This window comes from Carassius auratus, chromosome 1 (assembly GCF_003368295.1).
Source record: "Carassius auratus strain Wakin chromosome 1, ASM336829v1, whole genome shotgun sequence".
NCBI classification, from domain to species: Eukaryota; Metazoa; Chordata; class Actinopteri; order Cypriniformes; family Cyprinidae; genus Carassius; species Carassius auratus.
The window spans coordinates 6,244,104-6,264,183 of record NC_039243.1 but is presented as its reverse complement, the minus strand read 5'-3'; the positions used below and the strand labels follow the sequence as shown (position 1 = coordinate 6,264,183).

Genomic DNA, 20,080 nt, shown 5'->3' with positions numbered 1-20,080 from the left:
ATGTTTTTTCAAGGGCACGTGTTTATGAGGCCCTTTAAATCAGATGAAACTGTGACATATTTATAACCTTCATTCATTCAAACCAGACATATGTATATAATACTGTCCACTAAAATGGAATGACTTCCATGCTTTTAAGGTCCATAGAAGGCAATACATTCAAATAAATGTATTTTTATTATAATTCAACATTTAACATAAGTTTCAGCAAATTCATATAAATCAAGAGCTAACAATCTGATGACGTTGCACATCAAATCAGTCAAGTCAATGTGTTTGCATAGCACTTTTTGCAGTAAACATTGTTTCTAAGCAGTTTAACAGATAAAAATGATGTTAATATTTATTATATCTTAATATCTTTATGCCAAGTAGTTACATTTAGCAGATAAGAGCTGGTAGATTTTTCAATGATACAAGCAATCAAGCAGTTGATGTTTGCTGTATAGTATACTATATCACCTTAGGTGAATATATCCAACTTTATATAAAAAGCTGGGCTATAATATAGTTACATATTTATGACAAAAAAAAAATCTGGCAGTTTAGATTTGCTATATAGTATATACTGTACATCACTTTCCTTGAGTGTACTGTATGTATACAGATCAGGTTGGATATACAACTATGTATATTGAGCTGTGTAATGATGCATTTTAAATCTTGTGATGCATCATGCATTTGCAATTTGCTAAACATTAAATATTACTTTACAATCAAGCCCTCTACCCTCCACTACACCACTGCTGAAAACCACCTACAATGGTTGCTAGGCATCATGGTGATCATTTTGCAGGCACTGCTCACATTTTACAGTGCAGTACCAAAATATCCATTGAAAACTAGTCTATTTTTTTCTGGGTTTTCAGAGCGAGGGTAATTGACAGCTGAAATCTCCACAGATAAAAGTCTTCACCTGAATGCCGAGTCCTTTTTGTTTCACACACTGGTCTGAGAGGTGCAGGAAGCCCACGATCCCTCCGGATGTCTTCACTCTCATAGTGATCGGAGATCCTGCCAAAGCTCACTCCTGGCCATGGCAAGCATCCATGCAGGTACAGTTAAGCCTTCATCTAATCTCACACCTTTCCCAGAAGAGATTTCTGCTATCTCATATGTTTGATATGTGAAATGAACAATGATATTACCGGGGTCAGTGTGCTTGAGGTCAGTTATTAGTTCAGCTTATGATTATTATCTGTGTTTGCTAAGGGAAGCATCAATATTAATAGAGCTCTTACTGAGGACAGGGGATTTGAACAAACCTCTAACCCTAAGTATTAAATAGATTATGTATAATGCATAACTCATGCTGGATCTAAAAAAAATAAAAATAAAAAAAGAAGAAAGAAAAAGAAAGAAAAAACAATTGTTATTCTCATGCATTCTTTATTTATAACCAATAAAGCATTTTAATTGAAGGTTTGGTGTGATTCTGAGTCTTTGCTTAAATTCGGTCATACACATGGAGAAACTCTCATCCATAAGAACTGAGTCTTGACAGCTGCTCATTGCTTCATAAGGTTAATTTATAATACACACACACACATACACACACACACACACACACACACACACACACAAATATACATACATACAAGCACATATACAGCTTAAATATATACGTTTTTTAGCTGATTTGTCTCTGGGTCTTGATCATCCTGTCAGGGTTTTTGTGTTAGTAACTAGCCTGATTGTGTGTTTGTGTGTGTGTGTGTGCGTGTGTGTGTGTGTGATCTTTTATCAGGTATGCCGATGAGCTGCATCGCTGGAAGATGTGTCTTGGGAAACACAACCTGACCTTCTCTGAGCTGACTGAGCAGTGCTTTAACGTGCTTTGGCATCTATCGTCATGAGGGCTTCCAGTTCCCAACTGTGCCATCTGTGGAGTTCGACATCGCCCTGGTGCGACTGGATGGAGAGGTGACCCCCAACAGCTACATTGATTTCACCTGGCTGCCTTCATTTGAGGAGGTTCTGCCTGGTGGGAAAAATACTATGCTATAGATAGACCTGGTAATGATTTCTGGTGGCTTTGCAAAACTGCTGCAAGCATGCTGTACATACATAAATAGATGAAAGAATCTGTGAGAACTTGTTAGCCAATCCAAAAACATGGAAGTGCTTTCTGCCAGTCATGTAATCATTGGGGAGGACTTCCTTTTTATGGGTACTTGACATCAGGAGGTCAAAGGCTGGTAACTTCAGAAGCTAGATTGGTAGCTTAAGCAGCTGATAGATATCATAAATACACTAAATACTTCTTATGGTCATTAAAAGTAGCTGTCGGTTCTAAAGTCTTTTTTAATAAATAAATAACTTATTTCCTTTAGAGAGTAAAAAAAAAAGTATAAAACCTAAAAGTATATACACATCTCGTGTATTTTGTATTATGTGTAAACTATTAAACAATTTATTAGTATCCTTAATTCTCTGGAGCGATTGCGCCCTCTGCTGTGCAGTTATGATAATGCACCCTGGAATGAAGAATCATTCTAGATTAGATTAGAATTAGAATCCCTATTTACCTTTCAGCAATATTTAACTCTCAGAGACATTAATAAAAACAAACAACAATCTACTGTAAGAAAAATGTTTGTTGCTCATAGCATTCCTTTAATGTAATAGGGTGACTCAGGTAGACTCCTGGTATGTCAAGACAGCCCCTCGGCTGCCTGGAGGTGCATGGCATCACTAGTTTTGGTCCAATCGGCTGTGTCTTTGATAAGAAGCCCAATGTCTTCACTTGTTCCTCTGCCTATCTGTCCTGGATTGAAAACACCATTGGTAAAGAGCCAAAGACGTCTATGACCTCATTAGTACGTCTGCTCAGCATTGCTGGACTGGAGAATCATTTTCTTTCGGAAACAACTAAAGATTTTGGAGTGCATTGAGTATAAAAAGTTTTCTTTTTTTCTCGAGGTTCTGGTTGTGGTGGACTAAAGGATCTGGTTGGATAAGAGGGCATGCTGGAGACTGTCAGTGTCTCCTCCGGTGACAAAATAGTGGACACAGGGTTCAACAACCACATAGCAACACTCCTAGAATACCCCATTAACCACTCTGAATGCTTTAGTAACCACATAGCAATCTTCCTGCTGCGATTGGCCAAAGTGGTTACCATGAAACGCGAGATCAGCCGGGTTTGCCTACCCGAACCCTTGTCCCTCATGCCTGCTGGAGATGTGTTACATAACAGGACGAGCGGTGAGAGAGGTCAGAGGAACAAAGACTTGTTCATCTGAGTTGACTGATTTATTAAGCATCATTTGTTCCAGTTGCTATTCAGTGATTAGTGAGTATCAGAGGATATTCATGGTGAGTTAATTGCAAAGGTGATTTAGTTGAGAATGTAAGGCCATTCTGTGCCCTTAAAGGAAACCCTTCTGAAATTTCAGGCAGTACTTGGAAAACTGGACTTTGGAGCACATGCATGAAAACAATGAAGAATCAAGCTATTGTATGACCTAGCTATTTGAAATGCCCTTTAAATGCTTATCTGGAAATGTCATTTAAAATCTGATTCTGCACTTACTTCCTTCTAGTGCCTCCTGCTCCTTGTTTCACACTCTAAACAATCTCTTCTTTCAGCCCCTCAGTGTTCATTAGGTTGACTCTGGTGGTCTGCTTCTGTGTAAGCCGTCTGGAAGTGAAGCATCATGGGTAGTTCATGGTGTTGTGAGTTTTGGCCCCATGAGATGAGAGGCCCACTGTTTTCACCCATATATCTGGCTTCAGTGAGTGGACAGAAGACAACACCAAGTAAGAATTAATAATGAGATCGAAAAATGACAAGAAATTACTTTAGAGTAAACAAATGCACCTGTAGTCAAGGTTATTGATTATATATTTTAATATACTATACTGGCTGCCTTGTAGCTGCTAAATCTATGAAATAAATGTTATGGATGTAACTTGTTAGGATTTCAAAATCATCTGTGATAACGAAATCCAGGCCACATTTTAAATTTGTACGAATAATATGAGAAAATTCCTACTGCTTAATTATTTATTAAACCGTGAATATGGTGAAAATGGAATCTTGTTAAGATCAGACACTTGGACTCAATTTGTTCCTAAAAATATTTTAATCTAAAGGGATATGCCTAAGTTATAGAAATTAGCATTGTAAACAAATATGAATTTATTAACAAAACCTCTTGTTTTTTTTTTAAATAGATGAGAATTAGACTGCTTAGTGATGGAAAAGCAGCCAACAAGTGTCCAAGATAGTTCCATAGTTTGAAAAGCTTGAAGTTGCTTAAAAGAATAAACAAGATTCTAAACTGGAATCTAGAATCTGGAATCCTTGGATATATTAATTAATGCAAGTTACAATTTGATAAACATTTTTTGGTCACTGCAAAATTCCTACACGTCCATTAGTGAAGCTAACAACTAGTATTCTTTGTACTTTTTGCACACAAATACTTTTTATTTTTTTATTCAGAACAAAAGCCTGTGCTTACCAGTTTACCTGCAATTTAATTTGGTCTTTAATTTCTTACGTCGGAAAGGAGATTTTGATATATTGAAGCATAAAAACATGCAAAGAAAGCTATTTTCTATCAAGTTGATTCTTTAAAATGAATAAAAACAAACAAAGGCCCTTTACAACGATACTGAAAATCTGTGAATTGGTAATTGATGCAGCTTCCTCTCATTTGCCCCATGTGGAGAGACTTTCAAAGGCTCGGGCCAGCTGGTCATGTGATTCACAACACCAGCCAATAGGAGCACAGGGCTCAGATTTCATTTGGTGAGGAGTCACTAAGCTCCAGTGAGCTTTAGGAAAAGGAGGCTGACTCCTCTGCTTAGCCTCTGAAGTTTTCGGATAAGTTTAGCCCATCCAAAGATGGACTAAACAACGCATTATGACCCGGCGACTTTCTTGTGGGATATTAAGGAGGTCACTGTAAGAAAGGAGAAGTAATTTGGGGAATCCATCACTCTACAGGCTCTTCCTGAAAAAAAGAGGGAGATGGGGGCTGGAGCAATCTGTGTAAGTACAAAAAAAAATCATTTTGGACAACTCCTTATAAGGCAGGGCAACTCAGTCAGCTAGAATGAAAGTGTGTGTGTGTGTGTGTGTTTGAGTTTACACATGATTATTGTGGAGTTTCTGAATGCATCAATGTGCAAGAGTGCTGGCTGTGATCCTGGACTTAAAATTGAGTAAAAGCCGCTAGACTGAGGTCATTTCTTCCCATCTGTTTACAATGTCTCTTGTGTTAGGCCACAACTCTGGTGTCAACTTCACTTAACTTTATAAATAAATGACCATTCCTTTGGAGCAGCATGCTGAATATGTATCTTTAGGGGGGAAACAGCTTTGTTTTTATTAGGACAGTAACCTCAAATGAACAACTTTGTACCCCTAAAAGTATCCTAGTATCTTAAGTGTCCATATTACTCAAGGGTACTATGTACCTTTTAGGGGTAAATAAGGTTCAGCATTGTATCTAATTAGAACTAATTATTAACAAGCTGTTATGGCCCCTAAAGGTAACATTTCTGCACATTTTTCAGGCAATGTAAAGTGTTGTAAAGTTTGTGCTAGTTTCTATGTTATAATAGCCGAAAGGATTCTGCAGCTGGTGCTAGCATGCTCCGCTACAAGCAGTTGCTGTCAGCATGTCTGCACGCATGCGGGAGCTATGAATGAACATGCCAAGACTCGTTTCTCACTGAACAGAGACTGAGTTTGTGAAAACGAACCCTGTACTTTTAACAGAACAAAGACCTACATTTAAAATCCCAACTTTTGCAGCAAAGTTTACAAATTTCTTTTTTTTTAATGTTCCAAGGTATAATTCTCATCAAGGCTACATTTATTTGATCAAAAACACAGTAAAACTGGGAAATATTGTTACAATTTTAAATAACAGTTTTCTATTTGAATCTATTTTAAAATGTAATTTATTCCTGTTATTTAAAGCCACATTTTCAGCATAATTCCTCCAGTCTTCAGTCTCACGTGATCCTTCAGAAATCATCTGATTTGCTGCTCAAAAAAAAAATTACGTGTTTTTGTAAACTGATTTATTTTTTGAGGGTTCTTTTGATGAATAAAAAGTTCAAAAGAACAGCATTTATTTAAAATACATTATAAATGTCTTTACTGTCATCCTTGCGGAATAAATATATACATTTCCCCCCAAAAATGACTTACCCCAAACTTCTGAACAGTGGGTATTTTAGAAATAATAAAGGATCTCATGTGAGGGTTCAGTGAGGTGTATTTTTCAGACTATTGAGGGTTTGAAGATCTATTGACTTCCCAAAAGAGTCAAAGCAGGGGGTGGGGGGTCATTAAGTAATTAGGACTTTGTCTGAACCTGTAATGGAAAGTTTTTTATTACTCTCATTGAGTGTGAATAGAATGGCTGTATGTTAACGTGTGGCTCTTCAGAAGTGTTGTGAGGGTGATTTCACAGACATCTGTTCCTGTTGGTCTCTCACGAGTAGCTCAGACAGGCTTATGTTCTTAAGGTCATTTTGAGGAACAAAATGTTAGCGAATGGAAGCATAATTAGCTATTATTATTATTATAACTAGTAGTACTAGTATTTGTATTATGATCAAAGAAATAAATAATTTAAAATTTAGCAAGGATGCATTAAAATGATCAAAAGTGACCGTACACTGCTTCACTGTAACAAGAACACAGCACCGTTTTCAACATTGATAATAAGAAATGTTTCTTGTGCAGCAAATTAGAGTGATTTCTGAAAGATCATGTGTCACTGAAGACTGGAGTAATGATGGTGAAAAAGATGCCTGGTTTCAACATATAAATGCACTTACACTGTATGGTACTCATACTAGGTATATTTGAGCAGATTATGTATTTGAGTAGGCTCGAAGACAAACGTGTTTTCAATGCAGCCTGGATCACACGCGGAGAACAAGAGGACATTTAGTCCAGAACTCCCAATTAGAAGATGCTCACGTAATAGACTGTAGAGAACAGAATGAGCAGGCAACCTTCTGCTAACAGCCTCTGAATACAAACCATTCTTGTGTTCTTTCCTTCATTTGGAAGGATGCATTGTATGTGTTTGTGACAACACAACATTTTGATGGGTACTGCTTTAAGATCTTCAATGAAATTTTTTTTTTGTTATTGTTAACGCATAAATTATCTTCCATGATGTAGCCGACCGAGTACTTCATTATTGCATTTTAAAAAATCTCAAACCAACCTAAAATGGTTTTAGTTAATGGTTTAGTTGGTCTTAGTTAATTTAATCTGATTTAAGTCTAGTTTAAGAGCTTTTTTTCTCTCTCTCTGTTGGGATGTAAAATTTTATGTAAATATATTGTCTACTAAATTAAAACTATATATATATATATATATATATATATATATATATATATATATATATATATATATATATATATATATAAACAAATAGTTTGATTTAATAAAGGAGTATGTATATAAATAATTATTTAAAAAAATCACAAATAAATAAAATTGTATACATACAATTAAAATAAAAACAATACATACAAAAAAAAAAATCTACTTTAGTATATCAAATAAACTAAATAACTCTGGCTTATACTGCAGGTGTGATTTCTAATAAACCTGTTCAAAGTTTCACTCCAATTTATTGTAGTTATAAAATTTTAACCTATTGTAAACATTTGTTCTCCATATCAGTATTACTTCCTGAATGCTTAACATTGAAACTTTCCTCCTCTAGTTGGTAACAAACGTTGAGTTTGACACACTGCCAGCTTGCGTCTGTGTGTTTCCTCTCACCTGGTTACAGGTGCATGGCAACCTCTCCTGACGTAAGCACACACACACACACACACACACACACACACACTAGACTCCCTCCCTTCTGTTTCCTGACACTGACAGATCCACCTTCACCAGCAGTGGGAAAAGTCTCAGATATAAAGGCTGATATATGGACTAGGGGTCTTTATGATGCAGACGGTTGGAGCGGTGGATGTGGTTGACTGCTCCTTCCTCTTCTGCTTTTCCAAGCACAACAAGGCAGCGGTCCAGATCAAGGAGGACATGAAGTGGATGGTACAGCTGCCTATGAACAAATCCTCTCCACCAACCGCTACGGGGGGGAAGAAGATCTTCGGCGTGTCCCTGCTGGAGTTGAGAGATCTGGGACTTGTCATCGACGGGGTTCCTGTGGTGGTCCGGAGTATGGTGGAGTATCTGGAAAAGCATGGTAAGTGTTGTTTTCAGTGTGAAGAAATCTGATGTAGGGACAATGATAAAAGTAACCAGTGTATTTCTTTTGTATTTTTAAATGCTTTAAGCAACTAATAGCACATCATATCATTGCCTACTGCGTTTTTACAAAGAAGAAATCATCAGGTGTCTGATTCAGGCCTAGTGGGCAACTTATGATTGTTTTCAGAGATGCGGAAAGAGCTATAGTAACAAATAGCAGAAGACTTTGTTTTGCCCTCTTGAACTTTAAAGGGACACTAAGCAGGAATTACTCCCATCTAGTGGTGAAATTGTATTTTGCATTCAAACTAATTTTGCTCGCCAGCACCTCGCTTTTTCAAATGCGCGTTGCATCTACGGTAGGCGATATGTACCAAAAAGCTTTGACAGGATGTATTCTAATAGCACTTCGTCGAGTTTTCCTTCAGGTGAACAGGTGTGTTATTTCAAACAAACTGCAACATGACAACTAACAAACGAATGTTACAGTATGAATTACTGACTGTGGAAAACATGAAATATTGTAATTAGTAGTTATGTCTAATTTATTCGTTATATTTTCTGAATTATATGCATTGTTAGATATAAAAAAAATATTATAATATAGACTGTAACACTGACTTACCTGTCGAGAAGAAAACTGGCCACTTCAGCGTCTCTTTTGAAATCTTTATCAAGCATTAGCTCTTTCCACCTAGAAAAAGCTTCCCCAACATTAACTCTTGTTTTCTGTAATCTACGGTCACATTTCCTTTTACGTTCTATTTTTGACTGTTTTGGCGACGATGTTTTCTTCTCCTGTGGCGCAGCATATGTATGGTCCATAATAAGAATGCAATCCAGACTTTTAAACTTGCCGGTGCAGTTTCAAGCGCCTCTCACTGCTCTGCATTTGCGTTTCTGGCTCTGACCGAAAACGCGCTGTGGAAACGCGTTGGCTTAGTACTTTTTGTCCCTCTCTGCTATTATAGTTTTGCAAGATGGCGGAACTACATGGAAGCCTCCGTCGACCTACCGTCCCATGTATATAAAGATAATAAATTCTTCATTTACAAGGATTAGTTTAAACATTGGCATAGGTATTTGTACACCATTGAGGGCATATTTATGAATAAAAATATTGATTTTAGATAATAAAATACCTAAAAAGTTACTTATTGTCCCTTTAACATAACACAACACACTTTTTTTCTTTTAAGCCATATATATATATATATATATATATATATATATATATATATTATATATATGTATACTAGGGCTGTCAAAATGACTGAAAAACTCAATTCTAATTTTGTACTGAAATATTATCAAAATGCATAATTTCAGTTAGGGTAAAGAAAAGCTTTTGGATTCTCTCCTGAAGCCACAAGAGGGCGCAAAATATAACTAATGCACATTTATTCAAAGCATAACATGACTATGTATGTATGCATAGAGTCTCAAAAAAAGTCTCAAGATATGTTTTCTCAACGTTGAACTTAAACTTAGAGTTAAACATGCGGCTATTTTGTGCGAGTGCAACGGTGATAGATGTCCCTCTGGAAAATGCGCGAAATATACGTTCTGTGTGAACGGCTTGGTTTCAGTTTTGAGGTGAACAAGATCTTCTTCGCTCTTTTCCCGCAATATTTGTAAATAACGCAGCATCGCAGCATCTTAAAGGGTAAGTTCACCCAAAAATCAAAATTATGTCATTAATAACTTACCCTCATGTTGTTTCAAACCTGTAAGTCCTCCGTTTATCTTCGGAACACAGTTTAAGATATTTTAGATTTAGTCCGAGAGCTCTCAGTCCCTCCATTGAAACTGTGTGTACGGTCTAACTGTCCATGTCCAGAAAGGTAAGAAAATCAAAGTAGTCCATGTGACATCAGAGGGTCAGTTAGAATTTTTTGAAGCATCGAAAATACATTTTGGTCCAAAAATAGCAAAAACGACGACTTTATTCAGCATTGTCTTCTCTTCCAGGTCTATTATGAGCGCATTCACTGCAGTGTAGTGATCCGGATTCGCGAATGAATCACTCGATGTAACCGGATCTTCTTTAACCAGATCACCAAATCGAACTGAATGGATTGAAACGGTTAGCATAAGCATTAATTAATCCTAAAATAACTTACACTGTTAACTTTTTTTAATGTGGCTGACACTCCCTCTGAGTTAAAACAAACCAATATCCCGAAGTAATAAATTTACTCAAACAGTACACTGACTGAACTGCTGTGAAGAGAGAACTGAAGATGAACACCGAGCTGAGCCAGATAACGAAGGAAAGATTGACTTTGATTGGCATCGGTTTTCAGATCACCAGTAGTTCTTTCGGACAGTTCGATTCAATATACCGGTTGAAGGAAATGGTTCACAGGTTCTTTTGCCCTCGACGTAATGATTCGAGCCTTCAGTTTACCCGCACTCATAGCACAGAATCAGTTCAGAATCAATCAGCAAAAGAATCAGTTCAGTTCAGACGCTCTGTGTGTCGATCTGCTTCACGCTGAATCACACATGCGCAGTATCATCAGCTCCTCGGTTCACGAATCGGACGCGTCTGACAGAAACGGTTCTTGACTCGAGAACGAGTCAATCTTTTGTTTGTTATCTGGTGAACTAACCCTTTAATGGCTTCAACTTGAAAGGCTAACAAAAACATTATAATGCGACGACACTCGTGCACCACTGGGGCTGCCTCTTGAATGCGCATCTAAAATTCGAAGTGGAACGTTTTTGCATTTGAATGTGGAGTTGTATTTTAAATTCGATGAATATTCGAAATTCTAATTATTTTCTGACAGCCCTAATGTACACAAATGAAAAACACTGTTTTCTTGAATGATTTCTTTTATATTATAGTTTTATTTTTAAATGACATGAGTTGTTTACCAACTATAGACATACATTTTTTTTAATTATCAAAATTTAAATTACATTAAACAATAAGTTAAATTGCAACAACATTTATGAATCTCTAATTTATATATCTGTATTTTAGTGTTGACTACTGTAACTAGTAAATTTTTTTAAATAATAAATCACCTTACCTTTATTTGTATTTATTTATTTTTTAACCTTTATTCGCAGTAAACTTGTGGTATGACATGCATTTTAAAAGGTAAAAATATTATTATTATTATTACTTTAGTCATTCTATCTCAGTTGATATCAAGTTGTACAAAATGCATGTATAAGAATACGATTTTTTTTTCATATATATGTATTTTCCTACACACAAAATTCAAAGTTTTTTTATAAAATTAATAAATTGCCTTTAGCCGACAAGGTCCAAGCTGAGATTTACGTTTAGGCCTCTGTCCTCTAAACATCAAACTCACTTGTTGGTAAAGAGCTGCGAATGACAACACCCGAAAAAAATATTTTAAACAATTTAAAACAATACTAATTTATATAACAATGCTTTTCAAAACACATATTATTTTATAATTTAGGATTATATAAATTGATCAGATTAATTTTATTAAGTAAATCCAAATGGCTAAGTGAATGGACTATAATGACAAACTGAATATTAATATTTTCTCACTTCCTATTAAAAAAAAAAAAACACTTGTGTTAAAATTGTATCCATTTAATCAACTTTCATTAATAAAGACTAGAATTGACCAAACATATGATTTATTCTCATATTTGTTCCATACTACTCTGATAAATCTGCAGTTGTGCTTGTTTTCCTCTGGATGGTGCTATAACCCTTCAGAGAAGAAAAGCATGCACTGGGTCTATGACGTCAGCAGCATACTGTTGCTCTTCATTTCAACACCAGCCTTTTTCATGAACTTGACTTTTGTACTGTAGATTTTATGACATTAATCAAATATCTTCCCAAAATTATAAAGATCTAGTAGTTCTGTAGTTGAGCTAATAGTGGCATAAGTTAGTTTACGACCTGTTGAAACCCTTAAATGTTGTTAACTACACAATGACTTGCATAGCTTTATGTCTCTCTTGTGGTGTCACAATCCATCAGGTCTTCGTCTGGAGGGTCTGTTCAGAGTAAACGGCAACGTTCGGGCCGTGGATAACTTGCGGCAGAGGTTTGATGGCGGAGAAGAGGTTGATCTACATCAGGATGCAGACGCCTTTGCTGTAGCCAGCTTACTGAAGCAGTTCTTGAGGGATCTACCTGAAGGTCTCATCCATCCCTCCGTCCACAATCCTCTCATTCAGCTGTACCAGGGTGAGTCAGCTTTTAGTGGAGTAGTGCTTAAACATCTGAACCTGCAACTGATAGACTGTAGATTTAAGCTTCGTAGCCCTTAGGGAAAATCTAATTCTAATTGGAAAGTAACCATTTTGAACTATTTGCAAGCAATATTGTAAATTAATATATGCGCACATGCCGTTTTTTTTTTTTGTATGACTGATACATGAACCAGGGAGATACCAAATGTTCTGTTCAAAATGGCCATATCTGAGAAAAAGTTGAGTATTAGTTAACATTTCTATCATAAAAATATTTAACATTTCGCTAGTTCCATTTTGGAACTTTTAAAAACAGCAAACCCCTCCTACTTTGATTTGATTGAAGCCTAAATTAAAATGTAACTTAATAATCAAAGTAACTTAATAATAATAACAATAATAAAAAATCAACTTTGCTCATCCTAACAACAAATTATTGTTATGAATATTTCCGTCTTCAGAGTATTGCTTGTGAACTGAGCCAAGATCATTTAAAGGTATTTGGTGATAAAAAAAAAAAAGAGCTGAAATGAGAGAAAAAAATATTTCATTGTTCTTAAAACATTTTTAGGGGGAACACAATAGTTATATCATATCATATTTTTTGATGTTATATAGCAATTGTAAGTCGCTTTGGATAAAAGCATCAGCTAAATGGATAATAAATATATATATAAACATTATAATTCGTAATAGCAAAGTAGGTCAGCAGTTTAGTGCCAGTCAAACCTGTTAAGCTGTTGATCAATTGTAATTATTTGTGTAAAGGTTATGTTCTATCTTAAGCTCATGAGTCATAGTCAGGATAATGACTGAGCAGAACTGCCTCCTGTACTAGAGTTTAGTGTAGACTTTATCATACAGTCAGTGCTTTAAATCATGCTCTGTGTTTTCACACTGACTGAAGAGATCTAGTCAGGAGTTTTGCTTCTGAATAGTGTAAAATATTAGATAGAGCTTTAATAATTGGGATTATTTTACTGGCTTACGTCCATTGGGTCCATTAAAATGAGAAGAAAATACTGAATTTGCAGCTGTATCATACTTTACTGACCTCTGCAATGTGAAAGAAAAATTCCTGAAGGAAATAAATACGTGAGCTGTTTTCTGGACAGACTTGTTAGCTGCAGTTTTCAGTTGGTGTCCCAGTCTCCCTCTCTTTGTGGCATGTGTGAGACACTATATCCTGCACAGATGGTATATCTCGGATGGCAGAAAACAAGGATTAAAACAGACATATTTGTATTGTTTTGTGTTCATGCAGATACTGTAGAGTTGCACATTAATTTGAAATTAACCCTTGGATTTGATTTCAAACTGAGAACATGGGGAAAAAACCAATTGTGATTATTATGAATGATTATTAAAACATTCTTTAGATATTTAATATGAATATTTAAATGTATATTTTAAACTTCAAAATATTTGAATCAATTTAGATAGTGTTGATCAAATGTGTGTGTGTGTGTGTGTGTGTGTGTGTGTGTGTATATATATATATATATATATATATATATATATATATATATATATATATATATATATATATATATAATGCATATGTGTTGGAATTTGTCACATCGTATTTTCTGTTAAGTTTGTTCTGAAGATTCAGTTTCTAACTTTACTGCTCTAATGGACACATTATATTAATTATATGAATATCATCCTATTTGACATATAAAGTCATTCATTGTGTTTCTATGTTGTGTCAGAATCCAGTGAGGATGACTTCTGTAAGGATCTGCGTGAGCTCCTACTCCAGCTGCCAGATATCCACTACAGTCTCTTGCATTACTTATGTCACTTCCTGTCCCAGGTGGAACAGGAACAGGCTTATAACCGCATGACCGCCACCAACCTGGGCACAGTGTTCGGGCCCAACGTCTTTCAGTAAGTCTCAGTCACACAATTCAACGCAAGCAAGCCAATGAAATATTTATCTCTTCCATGAGTAATATCAACTGATCCATAATCTGATACCCATCATGTCTTCTTAACTTTAAGCTCTTAATGTTTTACCTTGTTATGTGTTCTGGGTGCCATGTTTTCAGTCCTGCTTCTCATTGGCTGTATTTCAAAGTGAGTGGCACTCATGTCAGTTCAAGTTTCAGTTCTAGCACAGTGATTAATTATTTTTCCAGCGTGTACTATAACTTAAAAATTCACACAAGTTATTTATTTGTTTATTTATGCGTATTATTATTATTATTATTATTATTATTATTATTTAAAAAAAATACAAGGTAAATGGCATGACTTTTTTAGTTGATTATTCGATGCAATTCTTATGCAATAAGACTTCATATTAATTGAGATAATATATAAAATATTAATTTGTCATAGGTCTATTAAAAAAAAAAAAAGCATATTTTTCAGTAAAACTTTAGTTTAGGCACCAATTCTCACTTTTAACTAGTTGCTTATTAGCATGCTTATAACTGGTATATTGGCTGTTTATTAGTACTTATATAGCACATATTTAATGCCTTATTCTGTGTGATCATATTTTAGAGCCCTTAATGCTACCCAACACCTAAACTTAACAACCACCTTACTAACAGCAAGTTAGGAGTGTATTGAGACAGAAGTCATAGTTAATAATAAGTAAATAGTCAGAATTAAAGTGTGGCCTATTTTTCTTATGTTGCAAATATATATCATCCAAATTTTTCATTTTTATTTTAAACAACAAGTCATAATGGTGACAGACATAATCAAAAAAGACATAAAAAGTCAAAATTATGACAAATATTTTGACGTCATATTTGTGACTTTTTGTCACAAATTTGCCATTTTTATCTGTTAATAATGACTTACAGTTGAATTTCATAATTTTGGTTTTATCTTATAATTATGAGATTTTTATCACATTAGTTTCAGCATTTTGTGTCATAACTGTTTTATCAAATTACTTAGTATTGATCCGTTTCCTGTTAATGTTTACCTAAAATCTTAATGTTTTAAATTGTCATTGTAATATTCAAATAATGTTCTGAAATGCATGTTTTGGCTGTCTTATGTCTAGCCATCCAGGCTTTTGACTCCAATAGAGGGGGCCAGAGTCCAGCTGGAATTCTTCATTCGATGTCAGCGCTAACACAAATATCACTTACATACTTTCTGTGCTCATAAATCACTTGGTTGTTATTTTCAGCCACAGAAGCAATTCGGCTGATTATTCACAAGTGAATAGTTCAGAGTAAAAACAGCCCAAGATTATTAGAGATCCCTTCTACCCCTACAACGCAAAGCGTACAGATGTGAACCTAATTCATAACTAACTATATATATATCCAGATTTAAGCCAACACCCTTCAGTATTTTCAGTGTATTCTAGGAGGCTGGACATAAAGTAAGGTGATTTCACAAAATAAAAAGTTATTTGGTTTTTACATCAATGCATTATAAAGTTGCTGCTCCTAATAGTGTCTTGTAAGTAAGTTGCCAACTGTTGAAAGATGAACACAACACCTAATAATATATCAGTCGCTCAGTTTCAGGGAATCCCTGTGACCACAACATGTGCAGTTGACACCTCAGCGTCTGTGCATGCAAGATGTGAGCAACTTCAACTCAGTGAGGTGGAAGTGACAAAACTGTTGCCTATTTTAGGCTCATACCTCTCTTCTCTGTACAGCATGTTCTTTGTCGGGAATAATTAAAGCACACATACAGCTGTCAGACGAGCACTCGGTGACCCCATGCAGTAGCAGCAGTTAATGCACGTTTTATGACTCTTTATCGTGGGATAGTATCTCAGTGTGGCCTCAGAGAATAATTTAATTGCATTGCATTTTGTTGCATTATTTTATTGCATTTATTTAGTAATATATATATATTTTTTAGTCATTCATTTTGCTTGATTAATTTTATTTAATGTTTTAATACATTTTTATTGCATTATATTGCTCGATTTATTGTGGTCTATCATTGTTTATGATTTATTACTGAAAAGGGCTAAAAAAGGGGTATTGTTGTTCCTGGTTTTCTCATTTAATGTGGCAACACATCTTGATTTGAACAGCATGTGTTTGTGCGTGTGTTTTCGGCAGTGTGTCATCTGGTTTCGATGGTATACGGGAGCAGAATATCTGTAACAACGTTATGACCAAGCTGATCCAGAACTGCAGCGCCATCTTTAAGCCTGTGCAGGAGACAAGACCAATCGAAGAAAAACCTTCAAACCTCATCATGGTCAAAGTGAGTGTTGACAGAACATATGAACTCCCATTGAACTACCACTGCACTTGCCTTCTAATATGCCATTGACAAAAATATAGTATATTTTATAATTGTTTAATGCAACAGAATAGGCATTTAATTTTAGTACACGCAAACAAACTAATATTGGGGTCCAAACCAGTGTTGTTTTAGTATCCTTAATTTTCTATCTTAGTATTTATTAAGATTTTAAATTATTTTTCAAATTAAGAATAATTTTAATAATTATTAGAATAATATTATAATTGTTCAGTGCAAGGAAAAAAGAATACCATTTTAAAGGGAGCAATATAATATTAGTAAATGCAAACACAATGAAATTGGTGTCCAAACCAGTGTTGGTATCATTACTGTACCATATTAGTGTTTTTATTATTTCTCTTTCTCTTTTACATTTATTTGATTTTAGTAATTTTAGTTTGTCATTTTTTATTTTTTTATTTTTACATTCATTTTCATTTCTGTTTTAGTATTTATAATAGTCCTTCACCTAAACATAAGTTAGAAATGTTGCTTTCGCAACTTACTAAAATAAAGATTTAAAGGTATAGTTCACCCAAAAATGAAAATTCTGTTATTTACTCACCCCATGTCGTTCCAAACCTGTAGGAGCTGCTTTCTTATGTTGAACATAAAATAATATTTTGAAGATTGCTGGAAATCAAACAGTTGGTGGTTGTCATTGACTTCCATAGTATTTTTCCCCCCTTCTATAGTAAATGATGACAGAATTTTCTTTTTCGGGTGAACTATCCCTTTAAAGTAAGATTTTAAAATGTAAAAGTATTTTTTTATATATTAAAGTTTATTTCTGGTAACATTTCAATCATTTCAATTGCTGTAAATATTTTTTGCATTTTTTGCTTTAGTTAATAATAACAACGTTGGTCCGAAAAGTCATGGTGTTCATTTGAGCGATTCAAGTTTGAATTTGGCTTGCAACATTTCCCCAGCCTCTTCATTTTAGTTAGATTTGAACTTCTGAATTGTTTTAAGACGTAACTCAGTACAACAGATGCCTTCAAAAGTGCAGTCCAACTGAGAAAATCAAACCCATGTATGGAAGCGCATCCTTCACAACCCAAAACATGCCACTTTCTCCTTCTTCAGCCAAGTAGTCACATGCATAGAGACTGTGTCTCCCTGACCTTGCTTTATTGCTGTTTGCACCGACTCGCCAAAACTTCAAGACATCATCGTGCTATCTCCCTTATGCCACTATCAACAACGTCTGCTTTTCTGCATTTGCACTTTAGTTTCAGGTGTCGCATAAAACAGTGTTGTCTTCTCAATGCATCAGTCATGTGCAGTGATGCTTGGTTGCTGTAGTCTGTGGGTTCAGGTGACCTCGTGTGAATCTCTGAGTGTATTGTTTTGTTTCCAGGAGGCCAACACAAACACTGAAAGCACAGATATGTCTCCTTTCACTCCTGTTCCTAAGGCACATGCTCCACATGTCAAGAAGATGAAGGTAGGGGTGATAGTATGTGTGTGTATCCATAGATGTATGCCCATATTATCAAGCTGCTATGGTACACAGAGTCAGTGTGGGTTTGTTTCCACAGTCCATGTCAAACATAGCGTTTCAAAAACACCAGCAATCCAATAACACTTCTCACCCTGAGGTGAAAGGTACAATCACAAGACTCCGCTTTGAGTTTAATCCAAATGATGCAGTTCTTAAGTCAGTCAAAGGCTATTTTTTTAAAGGAATAGTTGAGCCAAAAATGAAAATTTGTTTAAAATGTATTCACCCCCAGGCCATCCGAAATGCAGATGTTTTTTCTCTTCATCAGAACAGATTTGGAGAATTTAGCATTGCATCACTTGCTCACCAATGGATCCTCTGCAGTGAATGGGTGCCGTCAGAATGAGAGTCCAAATAGCTGATAAAAACATCACAATAATTCACAAGTAATCCACACCACTCCAGTCCATCAGTTAAAATCAAAGCTGCATGTTTGTAATATACAAGTCCATAATTAAAACTTCAAAATGTCCATAATCCATAATAAGGCTTCCTCCAATAATAAAAAAAAGTCCATCCTCTGTTGTCCTCTCACATGAAAATCCACCAGCATATTTGTTTAAAGTTGTTTTGGCTGGTAAACATAGCTTATTCTTTGCATATTTCTCTGCTGATTCAGACCAGATAACTTTTTCACTGGAGGAAGCAATATTGTGAATAGAGGACATGACATGTATTTTAGCCAGAAACAATGCTCTGAAGTGAAAAACATCTTAATAATGAATAATTTTTTTCTTAGAAACATGCAGCTTTTCATTTCACTGTATGTTAATCGATGGAGTAGTGTGGATTAGTTGTGGATTACTATGATGTTTTTATCAGATGTTTAAACTCTCATTCTGACGGCACCCATTCACTGCAGAGGATCCACTGGTGAGTAATTGATGCTAAATTTCTCCAAATCTAATGTGATGAAGAAACAAACTCATCCACATCTTGGATGGTCTGAGGGAGACAATGTTTATCAAATGATCATTTTTGAGTGAACTATTCCTTTAAATCCAGTAATGCAATCATTTGGACAGCTTTTTTTTTCAGCACTTGAAGATATTTACTGCAGATGAGCCTGGGACATAAAACTCGATTAAACCTCTTGGTATTTACATCATGCTGACTTTGGATCAGATTCTTGTGACCTTAATTCCCGTTAAAGGCCCCGGCTAGTGATGTATTTATCTTTCCGATGGGTATTAAAGTTACACCCCTGAGGAACACAAAGGTGTTTTTGTGGACTACAGGATGTGTTTGCTCATGCACTGAGGAACAACATTGAGTGAAAGATGAAGAATGGGTCTACAGTAGCTCATGCCAAGTACACCTCTTGATAAACACTAAGTCAATAAATATAAGTCGCTTAGTCATGTGTGTATTTCCTCTCTTGATAAATTGCACAAGCAGGAATATTATAATTGAGTTTTCACAGATTTTCAGAAATTACTCCTTGTTTTTTTTTTTTTTTTTCAGATGCCAAATTTTAAGTGTAATAGACTGTATGTTGAAATCATTTGATTTATTATTTTCCTAGGTCACACAATGCACTCCAGTTGAAAATACAGATTATTCAAGAGAAAAGGAGTCCAGCCCAGACAACTCTATACTGACACCAAGAAAAAAGATGGTAAGAATCACCAATATATTGGTTATAATATAAAATATATAGATATATATCCTGTATATAGGTTTTAATATCTATTTTAGAGACTTGTTTCATCATAGACATCTGTAGAGCGAACCTTATTGAGTTTACTGCCTCTTATCATCTACAAAATATGATCGTTAAGCCCATAAATTGTATATCAGCTACTCCAAAACATCCTACTTCCTACTTCTGGAGCTGTTGTAAATGACAAACCCCATTCACAAGTTACAAATCAATAAAATGGATTACAGTTATGTGCAATTGTATTTTTTTCCACGGT

General features: G+C 35.2%; 1 protein-coding gene across 11 annotated transcripts in view; it reads left to right on the top strand.

Annotated features, from left to right (window-relative positions):
* The first annotated feature begins 4,786 nt into the window (after window positions 1-4,786).
* The window catches only part of LOC113045630 (protein FAM13A-like), a 43,179-nt gene continuing 27,885 nt past the window's right edge, over window positions 4,787-20,080 (top strand). The window contains exons 1-7 of one of the 11 annotated variants that reach the window (XM_026206324.1): window positions 4,787-5,002; window positions 8,006-8,204; window positions 12,195-12,404; window positions 14,125-14,302; window positions 16,465-16,612; window positions 18,018-18,104; window positions 19,687-19,779. In XM_026206324.1, the coding sequence (XP_026062109.1) occupies window positions 4,982-5,002; window positions 8,006-8,204; window positions 12,195-12,404; window positions 14,125-14,302; window positions 16,465-16,612; window positions 18,018-18,104; window positions 19,687-19,779 (936 nt within the window). In that variant the 5' untranslated portion in view covers window positions 4,787-4,981. Of the gene's footprint in view, window positions 5,003-7,770; window positions 7,804-7,903; window positions 8,205-12,194; window positions 12,405-14,124; window positions 14,303-16,464; window positions 16,613-18,017; window positions 18,105-19,686; window positions 19,780-20,080 lie in introns of those variants that run through there. The other 10 variants (XM_026206986.1, XM_026206404.1, XM_026206244.1 and 7 more) reach the window with 10 other exon arrangements.